Source organism: Rana temporaria, chromosome 7 (genome assembly GCF_905171775.1).
Source record: "Rana temporaria chromosome 7, aRanTem1.1, whole genome shotgun sequence".
NCBI classification, from domain to species: Eukaryota; Metazoa; Chordata; class Amphibia; order Anura; family Ranidae; genus Rana; species Rana temporaria.
In genome coordinates this window covers 59,045,062-59,069,051 of record NC_053495.1, presented here as the reverse complement: position 1 = coordinate 59,069,051, position 23,990 = coordinate 59,045,062, and the positions used below count along the sequence as shown (strand labels likewise).

At 43.6% G+C, this 23,990-nt stretch overlaps 1 protein-coding gene across 1 annotated transcript in view; it reads right to left on the bottom strand.

Annotated features, from left to right (window-relative positions):
* Nucleotides 1-23,990, bottom strand: part of IFT27 (intraflagellar transport 27) — a 104,450-nt gene that overhangs the window by 23,080 nt on the left and 57,380 nt on the right. Inside the window, exon 3 of the mRNA XM_040359443.1 lies at nucleotides 21,634-21,693. Coding sequence (XP_040215377.1) covers nucleotides 21,634-21,693 — 60 coding nt within the window. The remainder of the gene's footprint in view (nucleotides 1-21,633; nucleotides 21,694-23,990) is intronic.

The following is a 23,990-nucleotide window of genomic DNA, read 5'->3' as shown; positions in this document are numbered from 1 at the left end:
ATACACCTTTGATATAAACCAGATTATACCTAATTTGAGGGGTTCACAGATTAGCACATACCTCAGCAGAGGAATCACCAGCACAGAGCACTTTAATTGTTTGATGTTTGATGAAATCATATTTAGTTTATATTGAAATTATTTATACTATGCATTAGTAATTATCCATATGTTTGACACATGATACAGACAGGAGCCATAAACCACGGATAGTGACATACCTCTCCAATAGGGTTGCACGTTGGTTTGTCACATACACACACAATTTTATGGTTTGTTTTCTTTTTCTTTTTTATATGGATTGATCATATCTATTGGTTCACATAAGTGGTTAATTTAGGTCTTTTACCACACACAGGGCGGACACCTAGAGGCCCAATTGAAATTGACACGTTGATCTGTTTTATCACACACAGTTACCAGGGTAGCCAAATATTGACTACCCTTCTTCCACTGTTCTTCTCGCATTTTCTATTTATTTTCTACAAACACTTTTTTCTTTGGTTTTGTGGAGGACACACAGGGTCATCACACTAGCACAGGACCACGCGGTTATATACTGCACATCAATAAAAAGGGGGACCTCACATCCTAATGGTGGCTCTACATATGAGCTAACCACAGGAAGGAACCCGACATCATTTATCGGATCACATACTTGTCCACAACCCAGCGAACTATAGTCTAGTACCAGGCTAGCAGCGCCAATTTCCCTGATTATTAATATTATTTACAATCACTGACTCTCACCTGGGGGTACCCACGGAGAGGCAGCAGCGTTTAACATTCAGTCCTAGCGCGGAAATACTTAATTATCGGTTTTGACAAGCTGATTTACCCTCCTAAACGATTGTTATATGTTAAATGTGCGGTGGTGGGCGGGGGCTGACCCTCGCGCCCTGCCCTCTCACGTTGGTCCACATTCCCCTCAGTAGGCCGTACCTTGCTAGGTATATTTCCTTTTTGGAAATGGGAATGGGCCCCTTGTAGGGCTGACCCCGGGCTCATCCCCCTGTTGTCTTGGAATGGGGCACTCTCCCCCATGTTACTATATGTGTTGTGTATTTGTTTTACGGTCTCTCACCGTTTCTCTTTTTCCCCCTTCTAATTTTTCTCTCTTGCTTTCGTTATTTTCACAGGAACGACCTCCGGCTCCACCCTCCGCGCTACACCCGTCTCTGTGACACAAATACCTCCCGCAGCCAGACTCCCTGATGGTGTCACTTAAGGTACTCTCTTATAACGTCCGAGGTCTTTGCTCTCCATGTAAGCGTAGTAAGCTGTGGTGGGAATTGAAGCGGTCTGGGGCACAGGTGATCCTTTTACAAGAAACGCATTTTACCCCCTGGTCAATGCCTAAACTGCCAACCCATCTGTACAACCAATGGTTTTTAAGCAACGCACCGGACACTAAATCTAAGGGCACGGCTATTGCCATACATAAATCTTGCCCCTATCAAGTCGCAGAGAGCAGAGTAGACCCTTGGGAAGGTACGTTTTTCTGAAGGGTTCAGTAATGGGTCAGAAACTCACTGTAGCTACGATTTACTCCCCTAATTCAGGTCAACTTTCGTTCCTTGATAGCACCCTGGATAGCCTGGTGGACTTCAGGGAGGGTCCTCTGGTCTTAGCCGGCGACTTTAAAGTCAGTCCTCATCCGCAGCTTGACACTTCCCACAATCGCCCCTCCCATTCGCACGCCTTCTGTAGGCACTTTTTGTAGATCCCTACAGACCCACCGTTTGTTTGACAGCTGGCGTGTACTACACACCTCTGACAGAGACTACAGTTATTATTCGAAAGTCCATGACGTCTATACCCGTATAGACGTAATCTGTGTAGATCATCTGGCCCTGGAGGTGCTGCTGGCTTTGTCCATTGGGAATCTCACTATATCTGACCATGCCCTTGGGACGACCACGTTGGCCTTGCAGCCAGACGCCCTTTGGGCTTGGTCATGGAGGTTGAACGAGTCTCTGCTGGACGATGAGGTGGCGGTCTCAAAGGTTGCGGACGTTCTGTCCCATTCCTTTAGGGAAAACATGACTGAGGGGGTGAGCAAAGGGATTGTTTGGGAGGGTCACAAGGCAGTGGTGAGGGGTGAATTGATCTCTCAGGATTCTAGGCTTAAAAAAAAACGGCAGGCAGACTTCAACAGGGTGCTGCAAGCTCTTCAAAAGGCTGAACTCCGGCATAAGCTCCCCATCCAGTAGTAGCTGGGGCCCGAAGAGTAATGCCGCGTACACACGGTCTTTTTTCGATATGAAAAAATTTTACATTTTTATAAACATCATTTAAAATCATTGTGTGTGGGCTTCACATCGTTTTTCGGCTTCTGAGTGAGTTTTGAGACGGGAGCGCTCGTTCAGGTAAAACTATCGTTCATAATGGAGTAAGCACATTCATCACGCTGTAACAGACAAAAAAGCGCCAATCGTCTTTTACTAACAAGGAATCAGCTAAAAGCAGCCCAAAGGCGAATAGAACTTCCCCTTCAGAGTGCCGTCGTACGTGTTGTACGTCACCGCGCTTTGTTCATCATTTTTTTTAAATGATGGTGTGTGGGCAACATCGTTTTTAATGATGAAGTTTGATGATGTTTTTTGGACATGCTGAAAAATGTCGTTTTTTTTCATGCCGAAAGACGACCGTGTGTACGTGGCATCAGACTTGAGAGGCTGTGAGGCGGGCGGCAAAGGGCAGAGAGTCGCTGATTGTTGCCATTACTAATAAAGAAAAAATATGTCCCCGGATTTCATTTTAAAAATCTGGACACCTTAATGTAAGGTGGTCTTGTCCGAGCATTAATAGATACTGGAGGCAGGTCCTGGATATACTGTAGGAGGTGATGGGAGGAAGTGTCCCCCTCACCTTGGAAGTATGCCTTTTGTGACTAGTCGAGAATCAGAGGTGGAATAGATACGCTAAGATCTGTCTACAAGAAACTTTATTTATGGCGCGCAAGCAAATTGTACTTGGATGGATGCAACAAACGCCTCCCTCAAAGGAACAATGGCTTAAAGCGGTAAATCAAATACTCCCATATGAGAAATTACTGTATGAGCATAGGGGAACACCTCAGAAATATCACAGAATTTGGGATGAGTGGTTAAACTCAGCATTAACGATTGGTGGTGAAGTAGAAGAGGGGCATAGATAGAAGGGAATTCTGAGTATTAGAAGTCAATGAAAGGGGGGTGAGGTGGAGCTGCAACTAGAGTAATGGGGTAGGGGCATTGTGAGTGGGGGAGAGAGAGGAAGGGCAGTGGGGAGTGAGCCCTGCAACCCTTCAAAAAAATAAAAAAATAAAAGGAATGCAGCCACCACATTTGATTACCGTATTTATCGGCGAATAGTGCGCACCCCTAATCTAGACGTGAAATTCCTGTTTTGTTTTTTTTTATTACTTACAGTTTTGATGTCTTGCCCGGCGTCCTTGTCCGGTCCGGCGTCCGTCTGCGGCCTTCGTGGTGTCCTCCCCGCTTCTCCCGTGCTGTCTCTGAGCCGATCCCGCCGATCCCCGCGCTGTGTTTGAACGCCGCCGCCGATATATACCGAGCGCAGTACACTCGGGCATGCTCGGCTCCTCTTGCATAACCGCGAGGGGAGCCAACCCTGGCCAAGTGTACTCGAGTGTACTGCCCTCGGTATATGTCGGCGGCGGCGGTCAAACACAGTACGGGAAGCGAGTATCGGCGTATATCGCGCACCCACGATTTTGCCCTGATTTGAAGGGCAAAAAAGTGCACAGTATACGCCGATAAATACGGTACTTGGTAAGTGGCAATATATAAATATATTTATGTTTTGTTTTGGGGATTAATGCTGCTTTAACTCTCCAGCATTTACCAAAATATAAGTTTTGGGTTGACTGACCCTTTAATAGTTTTCAACTGACATTGTAGTTTAAAAGGCATCCATTTGCTGTTTTTAAACATAAAACATTTCATAATAAAAGGGAAAAGACCATTAAACGTCTTTGCATTGCCCAGGTTCAATGGTTTGTGGCTTTCTGCTAATGTTCCTTCATGTGTTGCTCTTGGATACAATGAATAGCAGCTCTGTCGTGAATTCCATCTTTGGATGCCGATAGCTTACAACATTTTTGCAGATAAGTGATTTTTGGAGTACTTGGCAACCTGTTAAGTCAATTTATGACCATTAACAATACAATAGGACTATAGTATTTTCAAACAGCTACACACACCCACGTTCTGCATCTTGTTTGTTATCTTTCACACTATGATAAAGTGCTGTTTCTTCTTTTGTTGAAGGACACTTTTGTAAGCCAGTCAAAGTTGTTTTCAGAAGAGTACCTGATGGCTTTTTTTTTATTTTGCACAAGCAGCTAAAACCCGAACATTCATCCCTTCTTTGACCATGAGCCCTGCAACCACAGATTTCTCATGTCTCAATTTACAAAATGCTAAATTGGCAATCAATCCAATCAACTTTTGCAGCTGTATTTGAAATTGAGATTTCTTTCAAGGTTAACTCCTATTTTGTATAGTGTTCTTGTACCACTGTAATATTTAAATTACATATGTCCCTAAAATAAAGGCTGGCTAGTAGGAAGTACTCCTATGCTGTAGATATACACTTTTTTTTTACCCTACTCCTAAGAAACCTTGGAGTTCTGATATGTGCTATAAGCTAATGACCCAATTTCAGGCTGACTCATGTTATTAGTCATTCCGAACTCTTTTATACAAGTAGAAATAAGCAGATCAAATTTCTGTAGCATCTTGGCAGAGATTTTTTAGGATGGTGGGTATTTCACCTATCATTTTAAAAGGAAATATGCTGCAAATGTCAGTGCATTACATTTCAATGTTAGTAGTTTTCAGTCCAGGACTTTTTGCAGTAAAAACAATGAAAATTAATTGCATAAGTATCTTTTTAACCTTGAACCTATCTACCTTTTTCTTATTTGACACTCTTAGGCCCCATACACACGACCGAACATGTCTGCTGAAACTGGTCCGCGGACCAGTTTCAGCAGACATGTTCGGTCGTCAGTACAGCCGAGCGGACAGGATTCCAGCATACATTTGCCCGCCGGGCCTTTTCCGAGCGGGCAAATATTTCCAAACATGTTTAGAAACATGCCTGCTGGAATCCTGTCCGTCGGACATGTTCGGTCGTCTGTACAGACCTACCGTACATGTCCGAGCGGCCGCCATCCCTCGCATGCGTCGAATGACTTTGACGCATGCGTGGAAGCATTGAACTGGCAGGGCCGCGCACGTCGCCGCGGCGACGGCGCGGCCTCGTCGCCGCGTACGCGCGGAATTCTGTATGATGGTGTGTACAGCCATCATACAGAAATCCCCGGGCAGACATGTACGCTGAAAACGGTCCGGCGGACCGTTTTCATCGTACATGTTTGCCCGTGTGTACAAGGCCTTAAAGTGGTTGTATTGGGGGTTTTGTAACTTTTACCTACAGGTAAGCCTAGAATAAGGCTTACCTGTAGGTATAAAGAATATCTCCTAAACCTGTACGGTTTAGGAGATATTCCCCCCCGCAATGCACTGCTGATTGCAGCGGCGCATGCGCAGCGGGGATCCTCGGCTAAAGGGCCGGCAGCCGTCGGACCTTGCCAGTTTGAAGTCTCCCGCGCGCATGCGCGGGAGTGACGACATCGCCGCTCCAGCCAATCACAGCGCTGGAGCGGCGATACCCGGGAGACACGCCGAGTCAAGATGACATCTCGCTCGGCGTGGACCAGGTAAGTTCTCTTCACCTCGTTCCGAGGTAAGTATTTCATAATGAGCTAATATGCGGTGCATACTAGCTCATTATGGCTTTTGCCTTTCAGGTGAAAAAATAAATCGCGGGTATACAATCGCTTTAAAGGGGTTGAAAAGGTAAAAAAAAAAAAAAAACGAAATAGCTTCCTTTACCTTAGTGCAGTCCTCTTTCACTTACCTCATCCTTCAATTTTGCTTTCAAATGTCCTCATTTCTTCTGAGAAATCCTCACTTCCTGTTCTTGTGTCTGTAACTACACACAGTAATGCAAGGCTTTCTCCCTGGTGTGGAGAAAGCCTCTCCAGGGGGGAGGAGGCAAGCAGGCAAGTCAGGACACTCTCTACTTTGCAGATAGAGAAAAGAGCTGTGTGTTAGTGGGCGTCCTGACACTCCTGCTCGCCCCCTCCCCCCTCAAGAGGCTTTCTCCACACCAGGGAGAAAGCCTCACATTACTGTGTGTAGTTACAGACAGAAGAACAGGAAGTGAGGATTTCTCAAGAAATAAGGACATTTAAAAGTAAAATCGAAGGATGAGGCAAGTGAAGGAGGACTGCACTAAGGTAAAGGAAGCCATTTAGGGAAAAAAATTGTACCTTTACAACCCCTTTAACGCTTGATATTTCGCCCCCTAGAATCTGACAGATTTAAATTTTCTGCAATATTCGTGATTGGCTCTCGAAAGTAGTGTACACACGATCCGAAAATCATACGATTCTTCCTCGGACAGTTTTCGTCTGATATTTGGATCGTGTGTATGGGCCATTAGCTAGACTAATCTTTAAAACTTTACCCAAAACTCATAGGGCTTGTTCACATGGGCAGCAAATGGGCGGTGAAAAAAGGCAGTTGATCCACTTTTTACCACCACCGACCACTCATGGGCAAGTTCACATTGCAGGTCTGTATATACTGCCATGGCCACATTTAGCAAGTAAATAGGAGCGCACCGCAAACATTATACATTCACTTTCTAAATGCGGCGGGCACCAACAAAAGGCATTCAAGAGGCGGCACATCGCCTTCCCACTGGCTATTAACCAGCTTTGAAAAGCTCTGAAAAGGCCACAAGTTGCTGACTGGAAGCTAAAGAGTGGAGAATGAAAAACTATTTTGTTTTCTTCTTTGGTTCTTTGCGTGCAGCTTTTGAAAACACCTTTTTTGTCACTTTTTTAAAATAGTACTTTTTTCTTTCTTTCCTTCAGTAGTCTGCTAGTTAAAGTGGTTGTAAACCCACTACAAAAAATAAATAATAAAAAAAACCTGCAAGACAAAGGCATCATGAGCTAGTATGCATAGCATACTAGCTCATTATGAAATACTCACCTTGGCTCCCGCTGTAAGGTAAGGTGACCAGATTTTCAAAATAAAATCTGGGGACATGTTTTTTTTTTTTTTTTTTACTAGTAATGGCGGCAATCAGCAAATCTCTGCCCGTTGCTGCCGCCGCCCGCCTCACAGCCTGTCAAGTCTCACTCTCTGGGCCCCCGGCTACTACTGGGTGGGGAGCGGAGGAAGATCACTCCGCCAGGGAAGGCAAGGAGATAAGCAGGCAGGCGGCTGGCCAGGACTTGAGCCAAGGCAGAAGAACATGCAAGCGGAGCTGAATGGGCATGCACCCGAAACTGAAGCAATATCCCCTCCGACCACCACATGATCATCAGAAAGGGGCACAGATAATGGAAAAGAATACACCCCCTAAACTAGTGGGGGTGTAATTCAGATTTTTTTTTATTCTGCACTGTCTTTGAAATTGCTCCAGCCCCTGTTCAAATCCAATCTGGGGACAAAACCAGGGACAGACTTGGTCCGGGGACATTGCCCTCAATCCGGGGACTGTCCCCTGAAACCGGGGATGTCTGGTCACTTTAAGGGTGATCAACATCTATTAATACATAAGTGCTCCATAGAGTTTGGTTTTGAGTTATTCACTTTAAGATCCTCACAGAGAACGAGGGGGCACTCTTTACGTTTTTAAAAAGAGAGATTTCATCTTTAAAATATGGAAAGGCTTCTTCACAGTAAGAGCTGTGAAAATGTGGAATAGACTCCCCCAAGAGCTGGTTCTGTCCAGCTCAGTAGATTGCTTTAAAAAAAAAGCCTGGATTCTTTCATAAAAGTGCATAATATAACTGGATAATAACATTTAAGGGCAAGGTTGATCTAGGGAATATCCTATTTGGGGATCAGGAAGGATTTTTTTCTTCTGCTTTGTTTTTTTTTGTTTTTTTGCCTTCCTCTAGATCAACTGTGGGTATGGGATTGTGTATACCATGTATTTTTTTATATTTATTGGTTGAACTAGATGGACTGGTGTCTTTTTCAACCAGACCAACTATGTAGCTATCCAGCGTGTATCACTTTTTAGAGATGAAAAACATATGCCAATATGAATGAGGCCTTAAAGTATATGTATAGACAGACAGTTGTTTTTTGTTCTAGAATAGGGAAGGCTTAAAACCCTTGCAAGGTTATTTTTGTACAATCTGTACACTGAGGAAATTTACCTTCAATTCCAACCCCAATGTGAGGTGAATTCCCCTCTAAGGACTCATTCACACAGGCAGAAAGCTCTACCGCCCCTCTGAAAAACATTCCGTGGTGGATCCTATTTTCAGAGGTGGTTTAGAGTCAGTTTATAGGCATTCACGAGGTGACATGCCTATACTAGGGCCAATTTCGATAGGAGCAAATCAACCAATGAGCATGTCTTTGGAGTGTGGGAGGAAACAAGAGCACCCAGAGAAACCCCACACAGGCACAGAGAGAACATGCAAACTCCAAGCAGGTAGTGACATGGTTGGAATTTGCACCAGAAAGTTATTAATGTTATTCAGACTATAATGCAACTTTAAGTGTAGAAGTTAACAAAATGTAACTTGATATGACTTCTGCATAATGTACTAGAATCAGTCACTTACACTGTACTTCCGGTGTAACTTCTTCCCTCTAAAGCTTGCAAAAGTCTGCTAAAAGTTTGTTGAAAGCAGCAGCTAGCAATGGTTAGATCTGTTATTCATTCCTGCAGCTGAAGACTGCTTTAACCACTTCAATACAGGGCATTTTCATCCCCTTCCTGCCCAGGCCAATTTTAAGTTTCAGCGTTGTTGCACTAACAATTGCGCTGTCATGCAACACTTTACCCAAATGAAAAAAAAAAATCCCCATAAACAGAGCTTTCTTTTGGTGGTATTTGATCTCCTCTGCAGTTTTTATTCCTTGCGCTATAACCAAAAGAAGAGTGACACGTTAAAAAAAAAAAAAAAAAAAAAACACAATATTTTTTACTTTTTGCTATAATAAATATCCCAATTATTTTTTTAAAAAATATATTTTTCCTCAGTTTAGACCGATATGTATTCTTTTACATTTTTTAATAAAAAAATTGCAATAAGCATATATTGATTGGTTTGCGCAAAAGTTATAGCATCTACAAAATAGGGACTAGATTTATGGCATTTTTTTTTTTTTTAGTAATGGCGGCGATATGCGATTTTTATTGTGACTGTGACATTGTGGTGGACATATCGGACACTTTTGACACTATGTTGGGACCATTCACATTTATACAGCGATCAGTGCTATAAAAATGCACCGATTACTATATAAATGTAACAGGCAGGGAAGGGGTTAACACTAGGTGGCGATCAGGGGGTTAAATGTGTTACCTAGGGAGTGATTCTAACTGTAGGGGGAGGGGACTCGCAAGGGGAGGAGACCGATTGGTGTTCCTCTGTACTGAGAACACATGATCGGTCTTCTCTCCCCTGACAATCGCGGGTGCCCGGCGGACATCATGGCCGCTGAGCACGCGCATCTGCTCCTGAGTGATGCGGAGGGATAGATAGACGGCCAAGAAGGATGGGAGATCCTTCCTGTGGACGTCATTTGACTATGGGCGGGGAAGCAAGTGGTTAAAGAATAATTCCAGGTATGGTTATATTATACATGGTTACATCGGTCCAGCTAGAACCAATGCGGGAGAATCCGTAGCCCTGTGAAAGGATGATTTTAAAACAGAGAGCCGTCACAGATCCCCCCACAATCAGTACACCAAGCACCACTGTCACCCCTGTGCCCATACACGTCTGTGACAGATGTTATGCCCATCACATCTGTCACAGTGCACAAAATATCTGTCAGTCCCTTATCACCGCCGGTGCCTGATCAACATCTATCATTGCTACCATATCTTAAGGACTCTATAACTTTCATACAGACCAAATAAAATATACTGATTTGGTCTATTTTTAAACAAAGAAATGTAGCAGCATACTTTTTGGTCAAAATTTATGAAGAGAATTTACTTACTTGCTAAATTTTAAAACAGAAACTAAGAAAAGCGCATTAAAAAAAAACAAAAAAAAATTTTTTTTTTCATTTGTAGTGTAAAAAATAAAATTCACAGTGGTGATCAAATACCGCAAAAAGAAAGCTATTATTGTGTGAAAAAAATTATAAAAGTTTAATTTGGGTACACTGTTGCATGACCGCGCAATTCTCATTCAAAGTGTGAGAACGCTGAAAGCTGAAAATTGGTCAGGGAAGGAGGGGGGTGAAAGTGTCCAGTATTGAGGTGGTTAATGCAGAACTCTGGGAATAAATGTTTTCCATGTCCTGGTTGCTGATCTCCTACCTTTACCAACCATGCCATCCATCTTCTTCTGAGTGCTGTAGTTCCTCTGTAGCAGCCTGATTATTTTGCAGAAAACCTGTTAATCCCCAGTGCTTTCCTGTTCACAAGACTGCTGGCTGCTATTCCTCTTAAACCCTCAGCCAGCAAACCTGGTACTTTTCCCTAGTAGTTCTCTAAAGCAAGCAGGGACTTGTACATCTGTCCCTGCTTGTTGTAGTGGGAGGAAGAAGTCTCATAGACCCCGGTCTGTATCGCCCATGGAGGTGGTGTCCTCCTCTGCTCACTGCCAGCACCGCCTCCAATCCCCCCCCACCCCTCCCGCCATCTCTCAGTGCATATCGGGGATCGTTAACAGACATCAGCCAGATAATAGAGCGGGTATCTCTGGCTGTGACAAATCTTGTATGTGAAACCGCAACGTCCCAAAATCAGTGTGTTACATACAAGATCTGTCACAGCCGGAGATCCCCGCTCTATCATCTGGCTGATGTCTGTTAACGATCACCACTGCACATATGGACACTGATGGGCACAGATGAGACTGCACCAACGAGACTGCACCGATGGGCACAGATGAGACCACACCAATGGGCACAGATAGGTGGCACAGATAGGTGACACTCATGGGCACAGATAGGTGGCACGAATGGGAACAGATGAGGCAGCACTTATGGGCACAGATAGGCAGCACTGAAAAAGGCAGCACTGATGGGGCTGCACTAATGAGGCAGCACTGATAAGCTCCACTGAGGTGGCACTGATGAGGCTGCACTGACGGTCACTGATAAGGTACACTGTGGCGGCACTAATAAAGATGCACTAAGGCAGCACTGATATTCTGCACTGATGGGTATTGATAAACTGCACTGATGGGCACCGAGGTGGCACTGATGGGGCTGCACTTATGGGCACTTATAAACTGCACTGATGCAGCACAGATGAGGCTGCACTGATAAGACTACATTGGACGAGGCTACACTTATGGGCAGTGATGAGGTTGAACTTATGAGCACTGATAGGCTGCACTAATAAGCAGTGGACACTGCCGAATATCTGTAGGAGGGGTTACCACCATCCCTGCAAAGTTTGCAGTTATTTTGTATGTCTTATTCTCAGTTTGATGTGTATTATATGCAACGTTACATATCACAGAGACCGGTATTGTGGCGATATTAAAGCTTATTGAGATTTCCATACATAACTTGGAGGGGACAGGGAGGAGGCGGGAAGAGTGCCGTACACACAGGATTATTTTCTGTTTAAACGGCAGCCTCTGTAATAAGAAGTCCCGTCTCCGTTGCTGCCATTGGACGACTGTTTAGTACTCACCAGGCCCGGACTGGCCATCGGGCAAACCGGGGCGCGACCACCAAGATGCCGACAGGCTGCAAGCCGCGCCGCTCATCTAGCCTCTCCGCGGCCGCCCGGGTGGACGTAAACACAGAGGGGGAGGAGCTAGATGAGAAGCCTTCGGCCTCTCCACGGCCGGGGGGGTGTGACTGCGAGGGGGAGGAGCCAGAGCCGACACCTGCTGGCTGCTGCTACAACACCGGACCGAATTAAAAACTAAAATAAGCTGCACTTGATTTTGGTCCCTCCCTAAAAAGCGACTACAAACCAGATTCGTATAAAAGGCAACTTCCTCTTCCACTGACTTTGGACACGTTTTTTTCTTTCCCTTTTCCTTCTTTTTTTTTGGTCAAGATGGCATAAGAGCTACCTGGGGGGGGGGGAGAGATGGGACTGGGGGGGGGAGAGATGGGACTGGGTGGGGGGGAGATAGGATAATTTAGTATATATATAGCACGACCACGGTCGGCGATTGCTGTTTTTCCTGTTGTATGTAACACGCATCATTTGTATGGGTGTGCGAGAATTTTTGTAATACACTGTATTTTGGAAAGAAAAATAACAAAATAAAAATATTAAATTGGAAAAAAAAAAAACCAAGGTGCATAAAAACCTTACCAATCCCCCAAGTCGCCCCATTGTGGCAGCAATGGAGAGCATCATTACTGGTTTTACGTTATACGTTGATTAATTTCTTCCACCTCTCACTCACACTACAATCCTACATAAGAGATGGTATACACCTATTGTAACTTCTCTCCTACTACACATGAGAAGAATCTCATCTCTGGGTATCCCTCGATGTACAGTCATTCTACCCCTCTATACCTCATGATGTTGGACTACGAGCCATACACAACTTTTTTGTGAGGACTCCATGCTCAATCCCAGACAGGACTCTTTCATCTTGGAAGCCATCTCCTGTTAATCTTCCAACATTTGGCAGGTTAACCCCTTCTCTTTCAACATCGTGTTCTATGGAAGGTACATCAATGACATCATCATTATTTGGGATGCTAGCCCATCTATGGTGCAGGATTTTGTCTCACATTGCGACTCAAACAATATGGGTCTTTCTTTCACTTCTGTCATCGACAAAGACCGCTTAGCCTTTCTTGATCAAGAATTGTATAAACTTAGGTAACAAAATACATGCTCAAAATTATACTAAACCGACAGCAGGCAATTCATTTCGCCACTATGTAAGTTGCCACCACCCTCGGTGGCTTAATAACATTCCTAAGAGCCAATTTTGCCAACTGTAAAGCAACTCTACTCGAGTCTCTGACTATCAAAATCATAGTACAACTCTTAAAGCCAAATTTCATGAAAAAGGCTTTCCAACAGATATTGTTGAAGCAGCATACTCCCAAACTGATACCAACAGTATTTGATTCATTATCCAGTTTCATTCTAGCTACCGACAGATGGAACACATTATCAAAAAACATTGGCCATTATTACAACAGGATCACCTTCTTTCAGTCCTTACTGACAAACCGTGGTTTGTATATAAAAAGCTTCCAATATCAAAAGCAAAATGGCTCCAAGTAAATTAAAACGTAAATCCCCCCCCCGGTAGCTTCATCTCTACTTTTCTGCCCTAACTGGGATGTTCCAGTGTCGCAAGCCTCTATAAGACCTAATTTCGTCCAACACAGACAGAAAGAATTCCAGGTAAAAGGGAAAACATACCCTGCTTCACATGCCCCCATGGCCTCTTTTATGTAGGGCGTACTATTAGAACATTACGTAAACGTTTTGGTGAGAATCGTTGTTTCATAACAGAGGGCCTGAACATTTTTTGTTAAATCATAAAAAGTCTACGGCTGGTTACCTGCCTAGCTGTATTCCCGAGTCTGGCTCAGGATGAAATTTCAGTACCATTAGCGGTATCACCGAGCCAGACTCGGGATCGCATTGCAGGATCCAGGCAAAGTTACTTACCTTGTCCCCTGGATCCTGCAATATCTCCCCGCTGTGTGAGCGAGCTGTCTCCTCGCTCGATTCACACAGTGCCTGAGTCCCGCCGAGCTCCGTTCCCTGCGACGTTGCGACGTACGGGGCGGAGTTCGGCGCCAAATTCAAAAAAGTAAAACACACAATACATACAGTATATTGTAATCTTACAGATTACAGTACTGTATAAAATAATTACACATCCCCTTTGTCCCTAGTGGTCTGTCCAGTGTCCTGCATGCACTTTTATATAATAAAGACTGTTTTTTCTGCCTGGAAACTGTAGATTGCCCATAGCAACCAAAAAGGTCGGTTTAGAGCAGCTAGAAAACAGCGATAATAAATTAGAATCACTAGCAGAATTGAGCGATAGCGATTTGTGGGGCAATTCATCTTCAGACACTGAAAGTAATGACAGCGACAATTCTGCAACTAAGCAAATTTCAGTGTATTTGATTACATTGGGGCAGATTCAGGTAACGCTGCGCACTTCTTACGGAGGCGCAGCGTCCAGTTTTTGCCCTGCGCCCCCGCAAATTATTTGCGCTACGCTTCATTCACGAAGCAGTAGCCACGTAATTTGCGTGGGCGCTCCTCAAAAATGCCCGGCGTAAGGGCGCATAATTTAAATGATCCCGTAGGGGGCGTGGATCATTTAAATTAGGCGCATTCCCGCGCCGAACGTAGTGCGCATGCTCCGTCGGGAAACTTTTCGCAAGGACGTCATTTGCTTCAAAGTGAACGTGAATGGCGTCCAGCGCCATTCACGATTCACTTACGCAAACTACGTAAAATTTTAACTTTGCGACGCAGGAACGACGGGTATACGTAGCATTGGCTGCCCCTGCTATTAGCAGGAGCAGCCTTACGCGAAACCCGACGTACGCAAACGATGTAAACTGCGTACGCAGGGCTCGCGTAGGGTTGTGAATCGGCGTTAGTATGCAATTTGCATACTATACGCTGACCACAACGGGAACGCCCCCTAGCGGCCAACGTAAGAATGCAGCCTACGATATGACTGGCATAAGAGCCTTATGCTAGTCATATCTTAGGCTGCCGTCGGCGTAACGAGGTTCCTGAATCAGGAGCATTTGAAACGCCGGCGCAAGTAAGCAATTGCGCTGCGTAACTATGGTTACGCAGACGCAATTGCTTCTTGAATCTGGGCCATTATTGATAAATTTTTATTATTATTATATTATTATTTGTTATAATTATTTATTATTACTATAATTTATGATTTTGTGTTTCTAACGTTATCATACCCGGGATGTCTACTAGACTCTTGTTTGGACAGATTTTGGTGGGTTAATTCCTAAGAATTACAGGCCTACAATATAAAAGGCCAAATTTCCATACAAAATAATAGTACCGCTTTCAGCACCTAAAATTTGACATAATCATACCGCTAGGGAGGTTAAAGGTATGGGTTGAGGTCATGCCCAGAGATCTCCCCCCTGCTGAATGATTCCAGAAACTGTGCAATAGGGAGATGTACTGGATTTATTCCCTTGATGTTTTAACACCTGGTGGGATCAATGAGGATTTCGATGTAAACACGTTATTTTAATTAATACTTTTTATACCATTACAATATCCCTATGCTCCCAATGTAATATGCTAATATATACATAATAAGCTAATACTGGAATTCTTTTATATTTTTTATATGGTATTGCTGAAATATGCCATGTAGCATCCCCACCGTTACCGGTTACCTAGTGTACCCTCCCACGTTCTCTCCATTTCCCAAAGATTCATGGGAAATGTGGTTTGATTATGGTGTAGAGAGAGAGGGGAGAGGATATGATGTAATCCCTGTTCTAACATCTTATCCTTGGCAGAATAGATGCCAAGGATACAGAGAGGACTTCCTGAAAATTCAATTAGACTTTTCTCGTCAATGGTAAGGAATTTCACAAATGTAGTAACTGTTTAGTATTTTGTGTAGGGGTGTACTAATGGGGGATTCTTTGCCAATCTCGTTCTGTTTTAAGGTTTCTTGGCTGTCTCTTGGCAAACTCAAAGTTTCAGCTCCCTCCATACATGACCTTAATGTGACAAGACCACTCCATGAACTTATTGTGCTTCTTTTTGACCCATTCACAAACTCATCTTCAGTGTTCTGGCTGAGAGAAGAAGGTTCTCATCCAAGATTTTACAATACATGGCCCCATCCATTGGCCCCTCAATGCGGCAAAGACGGCCTGTACCTTTAGAGTACTTTAAGGTCCAGTACACACGAGAGGATCGATCCGCTGAAATTTATCCGCGGACCGGTTTCAGCGGATAGATCCGCTGGTGTGTACGATCCAGCGGATACAGACTCACCGGATCAATCCGTCCTAATCCATCCCTCGCATGCGTCGTAATGATTCGACGCATGCGTGGAAGTCCTTATATTACAGCGTCGCGCACATCGCCGCGTCATCATCGCGGCGACGGCGCGACACGTCACCGCGGAGGGAATTCCGCGTGGATTTTGATCTCATGGTTAGTACAACCATGAGATCAAAATCCCCCAGAGGATTTATCCGCGGAAACGGTCCTCCGGACCGTTTCCGCGGATCAATCCTCTCGTGTGTACTAGGTCTAAGGGTTTCAAGACAGTTTCTGATTTTGAATTGCAAGCCTTGGAGCCATCATCCGTATCTGTCCTTCACTACTAGTTTTGCCACTGATCTATAGAAAGCATGTACGTGCCAGCTGTTGGAACTCTTAATAAACTCTTGTCTGTTCCAGGTCAATGCCTCACCTAATATAGGAAGAATAGGGACTACTGCTATGGAGCAGGCACTTTTAAAAATAGGCCAGCCATAATACCTCATATTTTTCTCCGAAAGGTTCCTTTTTAAAAAATGGCAATGAGTCTTGGGGCTTATAAAGTGGCTCCTCAGAATTTATTTACTTGAAAACAGTTAGTTGAATTTGCCTGGATCCACTGATCACTAGCATCAGTCCCAAATCTGCTGATGAATAGAACTTGTCCAGAATCTGCTGATTAATTGACCCGCTTCCTGAGTGTTAAGGATTAGCTGTCCTGTACAAGAACTGAGCACTCACCACATTTAAGAATGATTTATTTTATACTCCTGTTAGAAAGCTAGCTTTTCATATATCTGTGAATTAACGTTGATGTAACAGAGTGTAAACTGTTTTACACTTATTAACTCATTAGGTTTCATCAACTGTATATAGCATTGTGTATACAAAACATTTAGATGTTAATTTAGATTTAGTGTTATGCTGGGTCTCTGTATGAAGTAGAAAGGAACCATGCAATTTCCCTTTCTAAATCAAATTAAAGGCATATAATGCCTTATAATAAAAACTGTGGCATCTGTAAAATTCAGAAAATATATAATTATTGCACTTGTTTAGGGAAAAAAAAAATTGTACAACGTCTCTACCTAACTGCAAAAAAAGCTATGCCCTATGCAAAAAACAAACCAACAACAGAACAAAAACGACAGAAGAATATCTCTGCACATATTTCTACGTTTAATCTCTTTTAGTCACGGTTCACACTTGTGAGATGCGGGAACCAGCGGGCTTCCTGTGCGAGTTCCCGCATCACATCTGACTTACAGGCAGTTCACACTGACATTTGCGATACGCTGTGGGTGTCAAAATAAAGCTACTGACACCCCTAAATCGGTTCACAGAACACAATGCAAACTGTGGAATCGGCTCGCATGGGTCTGAACACCCATGCCAATCCGGTTACAATGAGGACCAAAAAAAGGGTCCTTCACCATTTTGGTGCGAATGCGATGTGATTTCAGTGCATAGCCAGGCTTACATGCTCTTAGAAAAATACACAGAGCTAAGGCTACGAGTAACCTGTTGTGTGCTGGAGGGAGGGGGGGTGGACCATCTCCCTGCTGGCTGTAGCGCCCAGAAAAACGGTCAGAAGTGACTCATGAGTGAGTGAGTGAGTGAGTGAGTGACTTGTATAGCGCAGCAAATGCGAACTTAATCGCCTCAAGGCACTTGGAATCCAGCCTCGTACCGGTCTTTCAGAAGAGGTGGGTCTTTAGTTTTTTCCTAAATGCCCGATGGTTTTCCTCTAAGCGGATGGTGATGGGTAGAGCATTCCAGAGTCGTGGTCCTTGGACCGAAAATCTTCGTTCTCCCTTCGATTTGTAGCGGGATTTAGGAATTTGGAGAAGGTGACTGGAGAACGCGCTTGGTGACGTACGGTTTTATTTTCTCGCTTAAGTATTGGGGAGCCTTCCCCTGTATATATTTGTGGGCGAGGCAGAGTGTCTTGAACGTCACCCTGTCCTGTACGGACAGCCAGTGGAGGGACCTCAAGACTGGGGAGACCGATTACCACGGCTTTTTACCTGTTACCAGTCTGGCTGCCGTGTTCTGGACGACTTGTAGACGTGCCATCTGGTATTTCGGTAGTCCTAAGTAGAGGGAGTTTGCGTAGTCGAGTCGTGAGTTGATGATTGTTCCAACCACTACCGCTGTGTCCTCTTTCGGGATGAAGGGGATGAGTCTACGTAGCATGCGGAGCAGATGATGAGAACCGCTGACGCATGTCAACAGGGAGAGGACAGATAGGAGAGGAACCACACTTGGTGCTTTGGATGTAGGCTAGTACTCAATATAGCAGGATGTGCTTTGTTCGTTTTTCATGTCTAAGGTTTTTACGACGACTTTAAGTGCTTACTGGATTTCTGGGAGACCAACACGTTTTCTGTTCAGCATTTGTAAAAAAACAAAACATGGAAAAATGTGCATGTATTTCAAATATGTACTAAATATATTTTTTATTTTTATTTGTCACAGAGAACCAATTCACCCATTTGTCAGGAAGCCCTGTTGTGGACTAGTTTGTAATGCAGCAGAAGTACTGTATTCATAAACACACCTACTGCGGGGTCATTGTGATCTTTCACATACAGAAAACCTGATGTACTGTCAATACTAAAGTGTTTCTTACAGCCATCAGATTGAATCTTATGGTCTGAAAATCACTTAATTTACAGACTAACATATGCTGTCCATGTCCAATGGAATGTCCTGCCATGAAGGGGGTTAGAAACAGACAAACACACTATTTTCTATTATTGCTGCAAAGAGTCTCGACAGTTTTTCTGGAAATTTTGTCAAGCTATGCAATATAATACCAACTTTTTTTTTACCTTAATGCATTCTCTCTCCAATACCATGCCTTCCTCCCAGGAATCCCCAAACACTTCTAGGCTTCTGCTGCTGTCAGTTAAAGTGGGGGGGGGGGGGGGGGGACATGGCTGAGCCACGCTGTGAGTCTAGGGATGCACACAGCCTGGGTCAGGAGTGTTCCTGCACGACTGCCCCCTCAGCTTGATGAGGGGGCACTCAGAGAAGAGGAGGAGCCAAAAGCTCTGATGGGAGACTCGAGAAGATGAAGTAAGCCACAACTCACAGCTAACAGCGAAGTATAATATGTTGTTATTTTAATGCATATAAAAAAAGAAAGAGCCTTTTTTACAAACACTTCAAACATCACACTAAAGCTGTGTTTGTATGGTTTAATCTGGAGTACTTCTGACCTACCATTTAGCTCATGAGGTTTAGAGAACCTAACAAACCTTCCTTGCTTACATGATATAAGCATTACAAGCAAGTTCTGAAATAGCCCTTACCTAATGTGTATCTATTATAATATAAGGTTACTGAAAATGATCCATCTTAGCCACATATGCATACACATTAGAACACAATAATATGCAAGCTTATTCAAACAAGACAGAAATAAATGAACACTCCCCCCCCCCTTTTTGCCACTAATCATAATTTATCTGTAAATATAAATATTCTAAATTAATAAATGCATACTGCAGATTTTTACTGCTACTTACAAACTGTTTTAATGTGTTACTAAACCCAGGACCCTGTATTTACTATATCTGGTCTCCCACAGTACGCAGAACATGGAAATGCAATTATTTTAGTAACTATAAGCTGCCAAATACCTTTTCTCAGCAGAATATAGCAGTCGTGTGGACTTCTACCCTGTTTCCCCAAAAATAAGACCTACTTACAGTTTTGCCTCTTGCCGAAATATAAGGCACCCCCCGAACATAAGACCTCCCCGATAATAGAGCCTCCCCCGAACATAAGGCATCCCGATAAATAAGGCTCACCGAAGCTCACTATTGGCCGCAGCGCAAATGGAGCAGACAGGAAGGGCGTGGTCTCTTTTCATCAGAGAGCCCGCACCGCCACCAGGACAAGCTGCCGCCTGCTGCTCGCTCTGCCCTGACGGAGTCTGACCGACTCACAACTAGACAGTGAGTAGCGCGGAGCAGCAGTTGGGCAAATATGTGGACACACAGGGGTGACTGAGGTAGGGGGGAAATGTCTGATAAAGGGGTGGGGGGATGTCTGGTGAAGGTGTCCACTGGCACAGGGGTGGGGGGAGGGGGATCACTTAAAATGACACAGGAGGATCAGAGGGGGGAATCAAAATGACACAGGAGGATCAGAAATAAGACATCCCGTGAAAATAAGACCTAGCGCATCTTTGGGAGCAAAAATTAATATGACACTGTCTTATTTTCAGGGAAACAGGGTAGCAGTGTCCAGCAGAGCACTGGTTACAACCTTGAAGTAGGAGTTTTCATTCTCCTCTTGCTGCATGACCCCTGACCCTCTGTCTGGAAAGTGCCAATTGTCCCTGTACTGATCACATACACACTCCCCCAAAAAAAGAAAAGAAAAACTCTCTAGCAATACACACCAAACTGAGAATGTGCAGAGTGCCCCTAATGCTCTGTATTATCAGAGTCGGATTGAGGACAGTAGAAGTAGGGGAGGATCAGATAAGACAAATTCAAACAGCCTTTTTACACGATGCAGAGGATAAACCCCTTAGGAACCAAAATGAGTGTAACAAGATTGCTTTACTGCATATACAGATTTACACTACTGTTGTGGGTTTAGTAACACTTTAATGTCGCGTACACACGGTCGTTTTTCAGCATGAAAAAAAAGACGACGTTTTTCAGCATGTCCAAAAAACGACGTTTTTCCAACTTCATCATTAAAAACGATGTTGCCCACACACCATCGTTTTTCAAAAATGATGAATAAAGCGCAGTGAGGTACACCACGTACGACGGCACTCTAAAGGGGAAGTTCTATTCGCCTTTGGGCTGCTTTTAGCCGATTCATTGTTGGTAAAAGACGATTCGCGCTTTTTTGTCTGTTACAGCGTGATGAATGTGCTTACTCCATTATGAATGGTAGTTTTACCTGAACGAGCGCTCCCGTCTCATAACTTGCTTCTGGGCATGCGCGGGTTTAAAACTTCGTTTTTGCCCACACACGATCATTTTTAACAACACGAAAAACGACATTTTAACAAAACGACGTGAAAAAATGCAGCATGTTCAAAAAAAAAATGTGGTCGTTTTTCAGAACACGATCATTTTAAATTACGTTTTTAAAAACGTCGTTTTTTTTTTCATGCCGAAAAACGACCGTGTGTACGCGGCATAAGGGTCTTTTCACATGGCCCTTCAGTTCAAATTCCCCTATTGGTTTTTCAGAAGAATCTGAATAGAAGCTACATTTATGTCTATAAGCAGGTGGTTGTAACCAGAAGTGTGTTTGTTTATATCTGACTACCTCAGAGTCTGTCTAGGCAGACAAAAAATGGAATTGCTTTTCAAAACTGTATCTCGACTATAAACCTGATGGATCTGAGGTAGTAGGATGTAAATGTCCATTTACATCCACCGGCCCAGGGACCTAACATGGGTGCCTTAATGTCCAGGCAGAACAACTGAATGGACTTGGATTTCACAAAGGCGACTTCTATACAAACTGGCTCCAATATCGGATCTGTTGGCCAGTATGAAGGGGGCCTTGCTGATTAGGTCAGATAGTGAGTAGTAATTTTAAATTAAACCTTACAGAATAAAATCCTTTACATACCACACTATCACCAGTATCTGGAATCGGTACAGTTTTCATAATCACATCCATGGTAGTGGTCTGAAAGAAAGTAAAAAAAAAAAAAAAACATATTTAGCCCTTTACATACATTTGCCACTGTAGGTCCCGTTAATAAAACAGCAGAATGGACTTCATAGCAGCAACAATAACATAGCTTTAGAAAGGACATTGCGTTAGAAAGGAGAAAAATGTGGTAGTAAGGAGGAATCTGCCAACTACAGGCTAGTGAGTTTAACCACCGAGCACTCTCACCCCATTCCTGCCCAAGCCAATTTTCAGTGCTGTCATACTTTGAATGACAATTGCATGGTCATGCAACACTTTACCCATATGAATTTTTTTATAAATTTGTTGAGACAGATAGAGCTTTCTTTTGGTGGTATTTAATTAACACTGGGTTTTTTATTTTTTGCTAAACAAATAAAAAAAAAAATACTGAAAATGTATAAAAAAAAGTTGTTCTTAGTTCCGGATATAAAGTTTTGCAAATAATAGGATTTTTTGTACTCACCGTAAAATCCTTTTCTCTGACGTCCATGGACAGACACAGCTCCTTAAATCTTAATAATTGGTCAGGCAGCAAATACCAGCGGTTGATCTACCTTGAATACAGAATGTCTGTGTCCAGGGACGAGCATCTGCAGGTAATCACTGTATGTCCGATTACATGCAAATGGCTGTAAATAGCTGAAAGCGCTGTCAGCCTTCCATTGTTTTGAATAGGTCTTCCCACCCACAGTTAGTCACAAGGAACTTGCTGAGTCTCCCATGGCTAATCACAAAAGACCCCATTACTAAATATCTAAATGGGGGAATCAGGACTTTTTCCTGCCAGTGACCCCTCTAGTGATGCACCCCACAATACTACTCTTTCTGCCCTCCATGCTGCTTTGGGTCCAGAAAATTATGCATGTTACATTTATTTATTACAGGTACTTGTATAGCAACGTCAATTTACGTAGTGCTTTATAATAGGGTTGTCCCGATACCATTTTTTTAAGACCGTGTACAAGTACAGATACTTTTTTTCAAGTACTCGCCAATACCGATACTTTTTTTTATGTCATGTGATGTTTTCAAACCACAATACAGACTGTTCCCTACATTGGTGATCAGTGGGAAGAATGTTCCTTACATTGGCAGTCAGTGGGAAGAATGCCTGCCTTACAGATAGCGAATACATTCATTGGGGGTCACTATTTTATTATCTGTGAGTTGGAAACAAAAACATGTGATCACTGCTGAAGAAACCCCAGGCAACCTCTTGAGGAACCTGTCATTTTTCACATAAACTTAATAGAGATTGGATTTTGGACCCCAAACCAAAAACCAAACAAAAAGAGGGTTTTTTGGGTAATTGGACTATTGTGGTACGATAAACAATTATAAAAAATGCAAGTGTAAAGGAATGTATACATTTTATTAACACAAACAATAAGATACAAACAAAGATGCAATTTAAAATAGTGACAAAGTTGCATCTTTGTTTGTATTTTATTGTTTGTGTTAATAAAATGTATACATTCCTTTACACATGCATTTTTTATAATTGTTTATCGTACCGCAATAGTCCAATTGCCCAAAAACCCCTCTTTGTTTGGTTTTTGGTTTGGGGTCCAAAATCCAATCTCTATTCAATTCTGATTCCTGGATGATGGTTCTTTTAACTAATTTTATACTATATGTATTTTTTTTAGAGTCCAATTCTTTTTCACATAAACTTAGTTAAAAAAAGACTGGTTTACTGATTATTAAGCACTACAGTAGTTCCAATAAAGAAGAGCTGTCAGCAGGTGGCACTGCAGTTCAGTTGATTCCAGGGAAGAAGTTGATATTGCACTCTCTCTCTCTCTCTCTCTCTCTCTCTCTGAGCTCATATCCTGCCCTCCTAACAGTTCTTAAAGGGGAGTTCCAGCCATTTGTATGTTTATTAAAAGTCAGCAGCAACAAAAAGTGTAGCTGCTGGCTTTTAATAAACAGGCACTTACCTGCTCCAGCGCTCCAGCGATGCGCCGGCCGGGGCTCCGCTCCTCTCCCCCCCTCCCCGGCCGGCGTCTTCATCTTCAGTGTGGGCACCGGGCCGTGACAGCTTTCGGCTTCACGGCCGGGCACCCACTGCGCATGCGCGAGCGGCGCGGCACTGCGCATGCCAGGAGATAGGACCTGTGACGTGTCCTAGGCGATCGCCTACAGCAGCCACTTCCTGAAGGCGACTAAGCTTAGTCGCCTACAGGAAGGAGGAAGTGGGACAGGAAGTCCCACTCGTGCTGAAGCCCCCACTCCCCCCCCAAAAAAATTACATGCCAAATGTGGCATGTAAGGGGGAGAGGAGTGGG